Source organism: Rana temporaria, chromosome 4 (assembly GCF_905171775.1).
Source record: "Rana temporaria chromosome 4, aRanTem1.1, whole genome shotgun sequence".
Classification (NCBI taxonomy): Eukaryota; Metazoa; Chordata; class Amphibia; order Anura; family Ranidae; genus Rana; species Rana temporaria.
Genome location: NC_053492.1, coordinates 319,704,765 through 319,721,882, shown reverse-complemented (window position 1 = coordinate 319,721,882; position 17,118 = coordinate 319,704,765). Strand labels below are relative to the sequence as shown.

General features: G+C 41.9%; 1 protein-coding gene across 1 annotated transcript in view; it reads right to left on the bottom strand.

The window, feature by feature from the left end:
- Window positions 1-225: 225 nt before the first annotated feature.
- Window positions 226-17,118, bottom strand: part of URB2 (URB2 ribosome biogenesis homolog) — a 154,942-nt gene continuing 138,049 nt past the window's right edge. Inside the window, 2 exon segments of the mRNA XM_040350681.1 lie at window positions 226-490; window positions 7,384-7,523. Of these exon segments, the coding sequence (XP_040206615.1) occupies window positions 290-490; window positions 7,384-7,523 (341 nt within the window). The 3' untranslated portion in view covers window positions 226-289.

Here is a 17,118-nt window from a genome sequence, read left to right as displayed (position 1 = left end):
AACTATTTTTAATTTGCATTTGACTCGCTGAAAAGGTAAATTTTAGCATGGCAAAAGCGCACCAGTGTGAACAGGGCCCGATTTAGGATTATTGCTATAATCAATTTAGTGTTGTGTACTGTGCAGTTATAGGTACACCGTATTAAAGAGACCGCTGCATGATTTCTATTTTGTAACTAGCAATTCAAACTTCAAAGTAAGTTATGTCATTAACAAAAATGTTTGTTTTTTGTCCACATGCATGGCACATCATGGTTGTATCTTTTTAAGGCAAAATTTAAACTGTACATTAAAATCCTCTATATTTTTCTTCTACTTGGTTTCTTGTTTTGTGTTGGTGAGTATATTCCTGGTACAGTTCTTTGAATACTTCTCGCACTCCCATTTGTAAGGATGCATTTAGGAACTTGATATCACGTTCAATACACAGGTCCAAAATGTGAAAGATACCTCCTGTGAGATGCTTCTTCACAGCAGGTTGAAGTGTAACCTGAGAAGAAAGAGACTTGTTATATCATCACATCCAATTACAGAATACATTTTAGATGTTTATAAAACAAACATACACACACTATATGCCCTTAACCAACTCAACACCGCCATACATACAGTTTTGCTCATAAGTTTACATACCCTGGCAGAATTTATGATTTCTTGTCCATTTTTCAGAGAATATGAATGATAACACAAACTTTTCTTTCACTCTTTGTTAGTGTTTGGCTGTAGTTATTTATTATCACTCTTCACTATCACTCTTCATTATCACTGTTTACTCTTTTTAAATATCCACAACAGAAACTACCCAAATGACCCTGGTGATTTTAGCCTGATAACATACACACAAGTTGACACAAAGGGGTTTGAATGGCCATTAAAGGTAACCATCCTCACCTGTGATCCGTTTGCTTGTAATTAGTGTGTGTGTGTGTGTGTGTATATGTGTGTGTGTGTGTGTGTGTGTGTGTGTGTGTGTGTGTGTGTGTGTGTATATATAAAAGGTCAATGAGATTCTGGACTCCTGATAGACCATTGCATATTTCTTTTTTTGTTTACAAAAGTTTATTGAAGGGATATAAAAACAGAGTCATTGCATACAGAAAATAACATTGTAGTTTGTAAAAATGTCAACGGAGCATGGTAGTAACAGGTCATACATCATAACATGGGAAAATGGACGGTAAAAATATATGGGAGAGAGGCAGCATAGCATCAATATATAGTCTGCAAGAACGGATTCACATATAGGACAATGGGGAGGGGGGTGGGAAGGGAGAGGGTAGAAAGGTCATGGCTGTTGGTCGATATTCCAGTAAGACCATTTGAGGTCAAATAGATGGACAGAGTCATTTAGTGTATGGTATACTCTCTCAGACAGTCTGGGCATTTCCATTCTGTCTAGGACTTGTGACCAAGGCAAAGTGTTAGTCCTCCAATTAAGGGCTATCATCCATTGAATGGAACTACAAAGGGAATGAAATAGTCTGGAGCATGGGATAGGCATATCAGGGATTTTGGCATAGAGGATGCATATCTGGGGGGAGATGGTAATCCTCTGCTCCGAAGATCTCTCAAATCTGGATATGGCTGCACTCCAAATCCAACTTAACATAGGGCAGCTCCAGAATGTATGCAGTAAGGTTCCCTCAGCCAGACAACCTCTAAAACAATTGGGGGATACCGAGGGATAGAAAAGGTTAATCTTGGAGGGAGTAAGGTACCATCTGGAAAAGATCTTCAATGGGGTTTCTCTAAACGAAATAGCTCTGTTACATTTACGGAGGTTCTCTGCCATAGAGTACCATGTTTCCGTTGGGATAGTGCATCCCAAATCTTTTCCCCAGTGTAGCATCGGGTTAGACTTCTCCTGTAGGGCTATGTCATTGAGATAGTGATAAAGCTTGGATATCATTCCTCTGTCTCTAGATGATGTAAGGCAAATTCTTTTGAATAGTGTGTTAGTTGAGGAAATGGATAATGAGAAATGTGTATCATAGAAAGATTTGATTAGTTGGTAGCGTTTGTATTCTGTATTAGGGAGGTTATATTCTTTTTGTAGCGAGATAAAGGACCTAAAAACCAATTTGGATTGTAAGGATTTCAAAGTGGTGAGGCCACTGTTTATCCATAGCGAAAATAAGGGTCTATTAGAGTAGGCAAGATTAAGTCTAGGGTCGCCCAGGAAGGATGTCATTGGGGAGACGGGAGAGGATAGTACATAGGTATCTTTGATTTTGAGCCAAAGTTGAAAGAGGTGGGCCACAATGGAATTATGTTTTAGAAGATGGCGGTAAAGAGTGTAGTTAGAGCATAGAATACCTTGAAGGTGGAATGGTTGAACTGAGATGGATTCAAATTTTTTCCAGGGTATATCTTGGGAGGAGGAAAACCATTGGGATAGTTGAGAGCCTAGCAGCAAGAAAGTAATGCCATAAGTTGGGAAGACCCAATCCACCTTTAGACTGCAGTCTATGTAATAGGGCATAACTGTATCTGGGTTTTTTATCTGCCCAAATGAACTTATTGATCACCCTCTGAAGAGAGTCTAATTTGGATTTTGATATATTGATGGGAAGGGTGCGGAAATAATAAAGGAGCTTAGGGATGATATTCATTTTTATGGCACATATTCTACCTAAAAAGGAAATGTGGTAAGAGGACCAAGTATTAAGGAGAGAGCTGATATGTGCTATAAGGGAAGGGTAGTTAGCCTTGTATAAGAACTTATGTGAGGAGGTAATGTTAACACCTAGGTATTTAAAGGAGAGAGGACACCACACAAATGGGAAATTGGCTTGTAAAAGGGTTTGTAAGTTTTGGTGGAGATTTAGGAGAAGGGCTGAACATTTATTGGTATTAATTTTTAGGCCCGAGATATCATAGAAAGTGTTGAGTTCATTAATGAGCTAATCTTGAATTCGTATTGGTCTTTGGAGTAGCCCTTAATGTCTGGGTTGGATCTGATGGCTTGAGCTAGGGGCTCGATAGCTAAGGCGAACAAGAGCGGGGATAGAGGGCAACCCTGTCTTGTTCCACGGCCCGGTGGGAAAAATTCTGAGTTGCTACCGGGAATTCTAATACGGGTCTAGGGTGAATCATATAGGGCATTGAAACCCTGAAGGAAGTTGTCCGAGATCCCGAACCTAGGGAGCAGGTGATTCATATATGACCAGCTGACGCTGTCAAACGCCTTATGTATGTCTAGGCTGAGGAGACATGCTTGTCTAGAGTGCAAATTGGCGTCTTGGATGATGTCGGAAACTAGCCTGATGTTATCACCTATCTGCCTACCTGGTATAAAACCAGTTTGGTCAGCATATATCAGGGGAGAAATAACTTTCGCTAGTCTATCCGCGAGAACTCTACCAAAGATTTTCAGGTCGTTATTCAGGACCGAAATGGGGCGATAATTTTGGGGATGTGTATGGTCCATATTGGGCTTGGGGATCAGGGAGAGGTTAGCTACTAGCATTTCATCCGGAAAATAGTTACCATCTAGAATATGATTAAATAATGTCTTAAAGTTGGGGGTCAAAAGAGGGGCACATTTTTTATAATAGGAGGATGTAAAGCCATCTGGGCCGGGGGCTGTGGAGGTTTTCAAGGATGTGATGATTTGGGAGATTTCTTCTTCTGTGCAGGGCGTGTTTAGGGAGTCAATCTGATGTTGTTTTAGGGAGGGGAGTTGTAGACCGTCCAACCATGACTTAGAGGAGGCGTTTGGTTGGTTTTGGGGGGGGGGGGGGGACAGAAGATCTTTGTAGAAGGAAGTGAAAGTCTTTAAAACTTCCTGTGGGTGTGTGATTAGGTTTCCGTTATTGTCTCTAAGTTTGTAAATATGAGTAGGTTTGCTATCTTGATTCAGGTTCTTGGAAAACATAGTCGAGGGGGAGTTGCTGTGCAAAAGAAATTTGGCTTTAGAGAACCTAAGGAATTTTTCGGTGTTGGCAGATAAAATGAGGTCCAGGGCCTGACATTTAGTTTGAATCTGATTGGTGATATCCTGTGTGGGGGACTGTTGGAGATTGTGATAAAGTCTATTTAAGTTATTGGTAAGACTTTTGATTTCAACCAGTCTCTCTCGATTCTTAGTCGCTGCTAGATTAATGATGTGACCACGAAGAACAGCCTTGTGAGCAACCCAGAGAGACGTGGGAGGGGTTTCATCATTGTTATTCTCCAGAAAGTAATTTTCTATGTGGGTGGAGATGGTGCCTTTTGTTCAATGGGTCCGTCAGAAGGGAGTCATTAAGGCGCCAGTTGTATGGTGAGGGGGAGAGGCCTATGTAGGAAGTGTCGAATGAAGTGATGTTATGGTCAGACCAAGGGCATGGGTGTATGTGTGCATGGGAGGAACTAGCTAAGAGTATCGGAGTACAGAATATGTAGTCAAGTCTAGCATAACAATCATGGGGGTGGGAATAGTGAGTATAAGCCTTGATGCCCATGTTGTGGGCTCTCCAGGAGTCAATTAGTTGTAGTTTATTGATATATCGGTTGATGGATTTAGAGAAGGCTTTGGAGGAGGTGGAGATTCTACTTCGGTCTAAAGCGGGATGGGCGGTCAGATTAAAATCTCCACCGAGCACCATGTGACCATTGCATATTTCATTGCATGTTTCTGGATTCTGAGTCATGGGGATAGCAAAATAATTAATAAAGGATCTTTAGGAAAAGGTAGTTGAACGATACAAAACAGGAAAGGGATATACAAAGATATCCAAAGAATTGAGAAGCCAATCTCTAATCAAGAAGTGGAAAATGAGGGGTTCTGTTGAAACCAAACCAGGGTCAGGTAGACAAACTAGAATTTCAGCCACAATTGCCAGGAAAATTGTTTGGGATGCAAAAAAACCCCCACAAATAACTTCAGGTGAAATGCAGGACTCTCTGAAAACATGTGGTGTGGCTGTTTCAAGATGCATAATAAGGAAGCACTTGAAGAAAGATGGGCTGCATGGTCGAGTGGCCAGAATAAAGTCGTTACTATGCAAATGTCAAAAGTATTTCGCTTACAATACGCTAAACAGCACAGAGACAAGCCTCAAACCTTCTGGCACAAAGTCATTTGGAGTGATGAGACCAAAATTTAGCTTTTTAGCCACAACCATAATCGTTTCATTTGAAGAGGAGTCAACAAGGCCTATGATGAAAGGTACACCATTCCTAATGTGAAACATGGAGGTGGATTGCTGATGTTTTAGGGACGTGTGAGCTACAAAGGCACAAGAAATTTGGTCAAAATTGATGGCAAGATGTTATCAAAAAATACTGGAGGAACATTTGCATTCATCAGCCAGGAAGCTGCGCATGGGACAAACTTGGACATTCCAACATGACAATGATCCAAAACACAAGGCCAAGTTGACCTGTCATTGGCTACAGCAGAATAAAGTAAAGGTTCTGGAGTGGCCATCTCAGTCTCCTGACCTCAATATCATTGAGCCACTCTGGGGAGATCTCAAACATGCAGGTAATGCAAGACAGCCCAAGAATTTACAGGAACTGGAGGCTTTTTGCCAAGAGGAATGGGCAGCTTTACCATCTGAGAGGATAAAGAGCCTCATCTACAAATGCCAGAAAATACTTCAAGCTGTCATTGATGTTAAAGGGGGCGCAATACACGGTATACATGGGTATGTAAACTTTTGATCAGGGTCATTTGGGTAGTTTCTGTTGTGATAATGATTTAAAAAGAGTAAACACAGTTGATTGATAATAAATGGCTTCAGCCAAACACTAACCATGAGTGAAAGAAAAGTTTTTGTGTTATTGATTGATTGATTGATTTTAATATTTCTTTACAGCGCTACATACACCCTGAAGGGTGTGTCTAAGGGTGTGTTATCATTCATATTCTCTGAAAAATGGGCAAGAAATCATAAATTCTGTATGTATTTAAACTTATGAGCACAACTGTATTTAAACGGCCTCGTATTGAGGTAGTTATACCAGGATCAAGATTGAGGCTACAACCAGAATACCAGTTTTCTCAGGAGGCGATTCCCAAAGGCCCCTTTCACACTGGGGCGGGGGCCGCAGTGGCGGTATAGCGCTGCTAAAAATAGCGGCGCGATACCGTCGGATTTGCCGCGGGATTCAGCTGATAGTGGGGCAGTATTAACCCCTGCTAGCGGCCAATAAAGGGTTAATACCGCCTGCAATGCGCCTCAGCAGAGGCGCATTGCGGGCGGTATTGCCGTGGTTTCCCATTGTTTTAAATGGGAAGGAGCGGTGAAGGAGCGGTATACATACCGCTCCTCTCACGGCTCTAAAGATGCTGCTAGCAGGAGATTTTTTTCTCTCCTGCCAGCGCATCGGCTCAGTGTGAAAGCCCTCCGGCTTTCACATTGAGGTTGCTGGGCAGGAGTTTTTCAGGCGGTATAGCAGCGCTATTTTTAGAGCTGTACTGCCTGAAAAACTCCTCAGTGTGAAAGGGGTCTAAGTGGTAAAGGTGATTTAATTTTTCCAGGCTTTCCCTTTCCACCATCAAGCCCAAGACCAATCCAACCGACGGCATTAGCTTCCCTGTACGTACTGAGAGGAATGTTGTTCCTCCCACTGTGTGCCCCAAATTTATAAAGCATTTGCGACACTTTTTGTTCTAACAGTGACTCGTGCACCCAAATCAGGTAGTTCTAAAATGCAATCTTTTACATCATGTCCCAGTGAATGCGCCATTTCTACATTGTGTTACATTAAATGAGCAAATTCAAAAGTGGAGCTAATTAAGACCTAAAAATGGCACAGCACGAGCCAAATTCAAGTATAAGTTCTAGACAGTTACATGAATTTGGTGTATTCTTCACCACTCTTAGAATGATCAAATTTATCTCGGTTGATTAGGCTGCTTTGGAGGCCAGAGGAGAGATATAATCTATTAGGCCCCCAGATCTCTCCATAAAAAGAGGACCTGTGACAGCTCTTGCTATCATAAGATGTTGCTCATCCTCTGTGATGGCAAAAAAAAATGTAAAAGGCACACTGTGGAAAATAAATGTAAAGCACACTCCCCTCCCGGACTCACGTGCACACGATCGCGCCAGCCGGCCACGCGGATCGGGTTCCCCCATTGTGCAACGGGTGCGTGCCTCCGACAAAGACATATATGTATGGGATTTCGCCCAGGAGAGCCATTCTGCCGCAGTATATCTGCGTGAGCCAGTCGGGAACCGGTTAATATTTTTAGCGCGGTGCAATTTTTTATCTTTAAGAGTCAGAGCTCCTGCGTTACATGACTGGACCAGAGTGAACTGAAATAAAGTATGTGCACAGATATCTTTTTTTACCAGCACTGTACAGCATAGGTAGGGGGAGGGGGAAGCAGTTGTTTTAAGCATGTTCACTTTCAATTTAACACTTAATAAAAAAAAAATGTGGTCATACCTTTTGTAGCTCATTAACATACTGTGAAACCATGAAAGAAGAAAAAACTGTGAATTCCTCTGTTTTCGCTGCAATATGAGTGTACATTCGTTCCACCAGTTGTGCGCATTTCATTACAATATCCAGTTGAGGACCTGTGCCTGTAAAAGGATGAAGAATAGTGAACTAATGATGCTTAGTTATTTAGAAATAATATTCCAGCACTGACCTAATTTTTTACACTGCACATTTCCAACATGTGAAAAAATGGGAAGAGAAAAACTGTGTACATTTAAAAATCTGTGAAAAACTGAGCTGTTTTAATGCTAAAAGATCATAATGAAAGCAATTATTGGTAAACATATGTTTTTTTTTTTCTGATTGCATGATGTGATATGGTCAGGTGTGCTGCAAGGTGCTCCTGTAAATCCTAAAATATAATACTGGCTATTTATCTTTAAAGTGAAGTTCCAGTCTCCTGTGAAAAAAATTTAAGTCAGTAGCTACAAAAACTTTAGCTGCTAATTTTTAAAAAAACAGCCACTCACCTGTCCAACAATCCAGCAGTGTGCTCACCCCAGTCGGTTTCAATCAATGTCTTTTTTCCTCAGGGCCGATATCTTCACTATATTCACACAGCTGTGACAGCTTGCGACTTCACAGCTGGGTGCTCGCTGTGCATCGTGAATGGCGGATGCAGTCTTCTGAGGCCTGTTACATGTCCCAGAAGACTGCAGGAGGGAGGAGAACTTCTGCTCCGTTCACCTAGGCGGTCGGAGCGCAAGTGGGAGTGGGTACCTGTCAAAATTGGGTACCTACTCCTCAAAAGTTCCAATTCTTCAAGAGGTGAAGAGGGACGAGTCCTTAAAGTCCAGCGCCACCTAGTGGTTAACCCCTTTACTGCCAGTGTCATTTTCACAGTAATCAGCGCGTTTTTATAGCACCGATTGCTGTAAAAATTACAACGGTCCCAAAAATGGGTCAAAAGTGTCCGATGTGTCCGCCATAAAGTCGCAGTCACATCAAAAATCGCCGCCATTACTAGTAAAAAAATAATAATAATAAAAATGCCATAATTATATCCCCTATTTTGTAAACGCTATAACTTTTTGCGCAAACCAATCAATATACGCTTATTGCGATTTTTTTTTACCAAAAATATGTAGAAAAATATGTATCGGCCTAAACTGAGGGGAAACATTTTTTTTATTTTTTATATATATATTTTTTTGGGGATATTTATTATAGCAATAAGTAAAAAAATATTGATTTATTTTCAAAATTGTCTCTCTATTTTTGTTTATAGTGCAAAAAATAAAAACTGCAGAGGTGATCAATTACCACCAAAAGAAAGCTCTATTTGTGGGGAAAAAAAGGACGTCATGTTTGGGAGCCAGGTCGCACGGCCACGCAATTGTCAGTTAAAGCAACGCAGTGCCGAATCGCAAAAAGTGGCCTGGTCTTTGACCAGCAAAATGGTCCGGGGCTGAAGTGGTTAGAGAGTTTCTAATCCCAAAAACAAAAATGTAATATATTGCAGTATGTTTTCTGTTTTTATTGGTGTTGTAGATTTGAAATAAATTACCAAAAAAATAAGTTTTTTCTTTCCTTTTAGGATAAAGTTTTAACTGAATGAACAAAATCTTATAATTTCAATGTTAAATGGTTTTTCTGAACCATCAATTTCCACTTTTGCTGCACAGAGCTGGATGCTCTATCTGGCTTCAATAAAAGGGTGGACTCTGGGAGCAGAGCACTACACCCTGAGCCCACCCAGTTGTGTGACAATAGAGAATTAATATTCGCGATTGTCTTCCCGATTCTCCTCCCGGCCAATCAGGAAGCTGGTCCTGAGACCCGATTGGCCAGGAGGAGAAGAGGTATAGGAGATGCAGGGGAAGCTGGCATAAAGCCGGAGGAGACGGCTGGTGAAGCCGCCACCCTTTAGATGGAGTGGGGTGCGAGTGATCCATCCGACTGACTGGGGGGGTGTTGATGTGGCTGATCCGACCGACGGCAGAGAGCAGCTATCACTGATTTTATATATTATCTTGTTAGATTGTGACACGATTATTTGTATGGTGACCAGTGGCCACTGGTGCTGTAAAATTTTGTGGGGGGGAGGGGGGCCAAACAATCCACCCGCCAACTCCACCCTCCCCCCCACAAAATTTACAGCACCAGTGGCCACTGGTCACCATACAAATAATCGTGTCACAATCTAACAAGATAATATATAAAATCAGTGATAGCTGCTCTCAAGATATATCCACATACAGTGTCTCACGAAAGTGAGTACACCCCTCACATTTTTGTAAATATTTTATTATATCTTATGTGACAACACTGAAGAAATTACACTTTTCTACAATGTAAAGTAGTAAATGTAACAGTGTAAATTTGCTGTCCCCTCAAAATAACTCAACACACAGCCATGGCACTATGTGGCATGTTCACCAATGCCAGGAGCCTGGCGGACAAGATGGGTAAAACAGAGATATTATTGAACGAGGAGGATTTCGATTTTGTGGGAATTTCAGAGACCTGGTTCAACAGCTCTCATGATTGGCCGTCAACTATTCAAGGGTATTCTCTTTATCGCAGGAAAAAGAGGGTAAAAAAGGGGGAGGGGTATGCATATATATCAAGAATAATGTACAAGTGAATGTGAGCAATGACATCAATAAGGGAGCTAGGCAGGAATCCTTGTGGGTATAGCGCCAAAGGGATGAAGCTAAGGGTAAATTAGTACTGCAAGTATGCTATAGGCCCACTAACCTGAGGGAGGAGGGGGAGATGGACCTTCTATCACAATTTGGATTAGCAGCAAGGATGGGAAGTGTTATCATAATGGGGGATTTGAATTATCCAGACAAAGACTGGGTGGAGGGAACCACGCATTCGTCTATGGCTCGCCAGTTCCTAAATGTCTTGCAGGACAATTTCATGGGTCAGATGGTAGATACACAAACTAGAAACAAGGCGTTACTAGATCTGATTACCAACAATACAGACCTGATCACAGATGTGGAAATATAAGGCAATTTAGGAAACAGCGATCACAGGTCAATTGGCTTCAGTACAAATCACACAAATAGGAAACACAAGGGGAAAACAAAGATATTGAATTTCAAAAGAACAAACTTCCCTAAACTACAAACCTTTCTAGAGGATATAAATTGGGATAATATCTTATAAACAAAGAACATGGAGGAGAGATTGGTTTGCTTTAAGAGCATATTAAATAAGGGCATTAGCCAGTGCATCCCATTGGGAAATACTATTAAAAGAGCGAAAAAAGTCCTAGATGGCTGAACTGTAATGAAAAAATGCAAATAAAAGCAAAGGAGAAGGTCTTCAAAAAATACAAGGCTGGGGGATCATCATCAGCATTCAGACTTTACAAAGAATGCAACAAGATATGTAAGGTGGCAATTAGGGCAGCTAAGATAGAACACGAAAGACACATAGCGGAGGAGAGCAAAACAAATCCCAATAAATTCTTCAAGTGTATAAACAGTAAAAAAGGGAAGACAGACCATATTAGCCCCATAAAGAATGAGGAAGGACATCTGGTTACAAAGGATGGGGAGTTGGCGAAGGTATTGCATTTATTCTTCTCCTCAGACTTCACAAGGGAATCGGGGGGCTTCAGTAACCAAAACTGAAGGGTTTGTCCTCATAACACATCACAGGAAGCACCCTTATGGCTAACAGAGGACAGAATTAGAAAACTAATTGGGAAACGTAACATTATTAAATCACAGGCACCAGATGGCTTGCACCCGAGGGTACTTAGGGAACTCAGTCAAGTAATTGCCAGACCATTGTCCCTAATTTTTACCAACAGTCTACTGACTGGAATGGTGCCAGCTGATTGGAGAAAAGCCAATGGAGCACCAATATTTAAAAAAGGGCCAAAATACATCCCTGGGAATTACAGACCAGTTAGATTAACATCACTAGTATGCAAGCTCTTGGGACTATATACAAGATGTTAGTAATGAAAACTGTATCATTGGCAGTAATCAGCATGGATTCAAGAAGAATTGTTCTTGCCAAACAAATCTAAATTACCTTCTATAAGGAGGTGAGCTGCCATCTAGATAAAGGAAGGCCAGTGGTGTATCTTGATTTTGCAAAAAGCATTTGACACAGTTCCCCATAAACGTTGGTATGGACCATAAGGTTAGTACATGGACTGAAAACTGGCTACAAGGGCGAGTTCAGAGGTTGGTAAAAAATGGGGACTACTCGGAATGGTCAGGGGTGGGAAGTGGGGTCCCACAGGGTTCTCTGCTGGGACCAATCCTATTTAATATGTTCATAAACGACCTGAAGGATGGGGTAAACAGCTCAATCTCTGTATTTACGGACGTCACTAAGCTAAGCAGGAAAACAATTTCTCCGCAGGATGTGCAAACCTTGCAAGAAGATCTTAACAAATGAATGGGATGGGCAACTACATGGCAAATCAGATTTGATGTAGAAAAATTAAAAATAATTCATTTGGGTGGCAAAATATATGAATGCAATCTACTCACTAGGGGGTTAAGCTCTGGGGGAATCTAGGATGGAAAAGGACCTGGGGTCCTAGTTGATGATACAGGTTTAGGAGATATTCTTTATACCTACAGGTAAGCCGTATTATAGGCCTACCTGTAGGTAAAAGTGAAAAATAAGGGTTTACAACCACTTTAAAGAAGAAAATAGAAGATTCTTTCAAAAACATTATAAGATGGGGGAACAGGTGGGTCGTATGCTGGCGGTTATAGCTCAGGCACAAGAGGGCCCGATAACTATCTCTGCAGTCAAAGACCCTGAAGGAGTGGTGGGGTATGATACAGGCAGCATTCAGAAGATATTGGTTGACTTCTATACCTCACTTTATGAGTCAAAGGTGTCGAAGAGGCTATCAAATTACATTAACAGTTTCATACAAGAGGATCAAACAGGTTTTATCCCAAAGAGAGCAGCCACAATAAACATTCGCAGGCTATCTTTGAATTTAAAATTGCCTATGGAAAATATGGGATCTAGAACAATATTATGCTTAGATGCCCAAAAAGCCTTTGATATGGTGGAGTGGGAATACTTATGGGCCGTATTGGAGGCTTTTGGAATAGGACCGGGATTTTTAAAATATTATATAGTGGCCTTAAAGCAAGGGTAAAAATGTATAATGCACGATCCAGCCCGTTTACATTATCTAGAGCAGGGATCCTCAAACTACGGCCCTCCAGCTGTTGCGGAACTACAAGTCCCATGAGGCATTGTAAAACTCTGACATTCACAGACATGACTAGGCATGATGGGAATTGTAGTTCCTGAACGACTGGAGGGCCGTAGTTTGAGGACCCCTGATCTAGAGGGACAAGACAGGTTTGTCCCCCGTCGCCACTACTGTTTGTTATAGCAGTGGAGCCTCTTGCCCTTGCCATTAGACAATCAACAAATATAGTTGGGTTTCGATAGGCAGGTAGAGAGGATAAAGTAGCCCTGTATGCAGATGACTCTCTTATTTTGCTGGGAAATACCTCAAATTCATTAACGGAATTTATGATCCTTATCTCCATATTTGGGCTATTTTCGGGCTTCCAGATTAAGTGGGATACATCCATTTTATTACCACTAGATGAGTTAAAACCCACCTTTATAAGCCTCTAAAATTCAAATTAAGGATACAGTGAAATATTTGGGGATAGAGATCTCTCGGAATGTAAAAGACTATATTAATTGGAATTTGAAACCTCTATTAACAAAATTTAAGGATAAATGCTAAAGTTGGTGTAAGTTACCTCCGACGGTGATAGGAAGAGCAAATATTATCAAAATGATTTGGGCCCCGCAATTACTTTACGTGTTTAATAACTCACCCATATGGATTTTTGGGTTTAGAAAAATAGAATATCTTTTTAGAGACTTGATCTGGAGGAAAATCAGAGTTAGACTTACCGGGTAACTCTATTTCCAGGAGTCTTCCAGGACAGCCCCTTGAGAGATAGAGCTCCTCCCTGGACAGGAAACACATCACCTCCAGCTCTTTAAAAGGCGGTCCCTCAGGCATATGGTGAGTTTTATCCAAGAACCGAAGGACGGAGCTGAAATACAGTTAATACCGTACATACAATTTATTTTATCTATGTACATATACCTACTCAAAAATAGGGTGGGAACGTGCTGTCCTGGAAGACTCCTGGAAACAGAGTTAACAGTAAGTCTAACTCTGATTTTCCCAAGGCGTCTTCCAGGACAGCCCTTGAGAGGATGAGCAAGTACTCACCAGCTTAGGGTGGGACCACTGCTTGGAGGACTTTCCTCCCAAAGGCTTGATCTTGATCACTTAAGATGTCCAATCGATAGTGTCGAATGAACGTGGACATGCTTGACCATGTGGCAGCCTTGCATATCTGATCCGGGGTAGCACCGGCTCTTTCTGCCCAGGACGTGGCTAACGCTCTTGTAGAGTGTGCCTTCAAGCCTTGTGGAGGGTCCAAGTGCAGAGTTTTGTACCCTTCCATGATGGCCATCTTAATCCACCTGGCTATTGTTCCTTTGGAAGCCTGCTTTCCCTTCCGATTTCCTGAAAAAAGAAAAAACAGGGCCTCCGATGTTCTAAAGCTTTTAGTCACTTCCAGATAGGCTAGGAGGCATCTTCTTACGTCTAGCCGGTGTAGTTGTTCCACTTTGCGATTTGCAGGTTTATTGCAGAAGGAAGGTAGTATGATGTTCTGACTCTTGTGAAAAGAAGAAGCAACTTTAGGAATAAATGATTGGTCAGTCTTTAAAATATAGCTATATAATGTAAACAGTGCAGCGCAATTAGACAACATTAAAATAAATACATAAAGTGAAAGAATACACAATAACTAGTGTATATAATAAAAGAAAAAGTGTCCATGTGAAAAAATCCATAAATGAATAAACAAATAAATAAATCCTCGGTCAATCCAACGAGAAGAAATTACAGAGTGAAAGTGAAGAGATGACACCATATACTATCCACCACCAGTGAAAGATGGCCTCTCACCTCATAGCTTAGACCCTTGCGGATCACAAAGCATATCTGTTTAAATCAACAGCTGACAGCCTCCATAGGAAACGGATGGATGAGATTAGCACCACGGATCCAGACCCAAAGACTTTGCAACAGGGATACCACCATATAATTGAAAAGAAAGGGAAAAATCTAGTGCTCTCCGATTGGATTTATTTTATTAAAAACGAGCAAATAAAAAGTTGCATTCACATGTAAGGACACTCAGTGTGCCGAGTGTCAGCGTAATAGCATATAACAGCATGTAAAACCGTCTGTCTGTAATCTGCGGCGGTCGTGGGTGACGTTCTGCGTGGCTCCTCCCCTCTGTTACACGCCAAGCCGTGGGTGACGCAGAACGTCACCCACGACCGCCGCAGATTACAGACAGACGGTTTTACATGCTGTTACGCTGAGGCCTCGTACACACGGCCGAGGAACTCGACGTGCCAAACATGTCGAGTTCCTCGGCGAGTTCAGCCCTGAAGCCGCCGAGTAGCTCGGCGGGCCGAGTTCTCCCATAGAACAACGAGAAAATAGAGAACATGTTCTCTATTTTCTCGACGAGTTCCTCGGCGGCTCCATCGGGCCGAAAGTGTACACACGACAGAGTTTCTCGGCAGAATCCGGCTCTGACCGAGTTTCTCGCTGAATTCTGCCGAGAAACTCTGTCGTGTGTACGAGGCCTGACACTCGGCACACTGAGTGTGCTTACATGTGAGTGCAACTTTTTATTTGCTCGTTTTTAATAAAAGAAATCCAATCGGAGAGCACTAGATTTTTCCCTTTCTTTTCAATTATATGGTGGTATCCCTGTTGGAAAGTCTTTGGGTCTGGATCCGTGGTGCTAATCTCATCCATCCGTTTCCTATGGAGGCTGTCAGCTGTTGATTTAAACAGATATGCTTTGTGATCCGCAAGGGTCTAAGCTATGAGGTGAGAGGCCATCTTTCACTGGTGGTGGATAGTATATGGTGTCATCTCTTCACTTTCACTCTGGAATTTCTTTTCGTTGGATTGACCAAGGATTCATTTATGGATTTTTTCACATGGACACCGTTTTTCTTTTATTATATACACTAGTTATTGTGTATTCTTTCACTTTATTTATTTATTTTAATGTTGTCCAATTGCGCTGCACTGTTTACATTATATAGCTATATTTGGGAATTTTTTATGAATTTGTCCTTAGTGCTGGCTTGCATTTATTAGGTTGTTATTTTTATTTTTCCAGCGCTGAATATCATTTTCTATCAGTCTTTAAAATAATCATATCCTCCAATATCTGCATATATGGTTCTCTGATTGACAGAGCTTGGAGTTCGCTGACTCATAGCGACTAGAAAGACTGTTTTTAAGGTAATCAGTCTTAAGGATGCCTCTGATATTGGTTCAAAGGGATCCCTGATGACTGCTTTCAACATAATAGAGAGGTCTCATGTCGGAACTTTACGGCATGGGCCCGGGCGCTGCTTAGCAACTGCTTTGCAAAACCTATTAATAAGCAGATCCTGCTGTAGGGAGCGCTGTACATAGACTGATAGGGCAGCGATCTGTACTTTAATCGTGCTTAAAGATAACTTTTTGTCAATGCCCTCTTGTAGAAACTCCAAAATTGTTGGAGAATCGTATTCTTTTCTTTTGCCATTTTCTGTTAGCCAGAGGTTAAATTTCTTCAAATTTTTCAGGTATATTGCTCTGGTATTTGGTTTGCGACTTTGTAATAGAGTTTTAATCACTCTATCCGATAGACCCTTGGATTTCAGGATGTCTACTTTAGACACCAGGCCGCTAGTTTTAGCATGGCTGTATTGGGGTGCCGTACTGGACCTTGGGACAGCAGGTCCTGACTGCATGGTAACATCCAAGGTGGTCGATCTACTAATGATAGCAAAAGTGAAAACCATGCCCTTTTTGGCCAAAAAGGGGCTATTAGGATAAGAGAAGCCTTCTCTGTCCTGAACTTGGAGAGGACTCTCGGTAAAAGATGCAGAGGCGGGAAGGCATAGGTCAGGGTGAACGTCCATGAGTTCTGGAGGGCATCGACTGCCGCTGGTCGATCCCTTGGGTTCAGTGAGAAAAACTCTGGTAGTTTGGCATTTTTTCTGTTGGCAAATAGGTCGATCTCGGGAAGGCCCCACTTGGCAACTATTTCCACAAATACTGTTGGATCTAGTAACCACTCATCTTGTGAGATTGTCTGCTCAAAAAATTGGCTAGATTGTTCTGTGTACCTTTGAGATGGACTGCTCACAGCGTCTCCAGATTTTCCTCTGCCCATACAAACACCTCTTGTGCTATGCCCATCAGGGTGTGATTCCTGGTTCCTCCCTGTTTGTTTAGGTACGCCACCAAGGTTATGTTGTCCAACCTGACCTGTAGGTTTTGGTGTTTGAGCTTTGAACTTTGGAATGCTGAGATTCCTTTGGCTACGGCCTTTAATTCTCTGTAATTGAACGAGTGTCTCTTCTCTAGGCGACTCCAAGTGCCCTGTGCCCACTGTCCGTCTAGATGGGCTCCCCATCCTTGGTAGCTGGTGTCCGTAGTTAGGATGCGCGTAGTCGGGGGGTTCCATAGCAGACCTTTTTGCAGGTTGTTTTGGTTTCTCCACCACCAGAGGGCCTGTTTTGTTTTCTCTGGCCGGTACACCTTGTCTTCCAAGTCTTTTCCTACTAGATTTTGTAGGAGAAATGACTGGAGTGGTCTTTGGTGGAACCTGG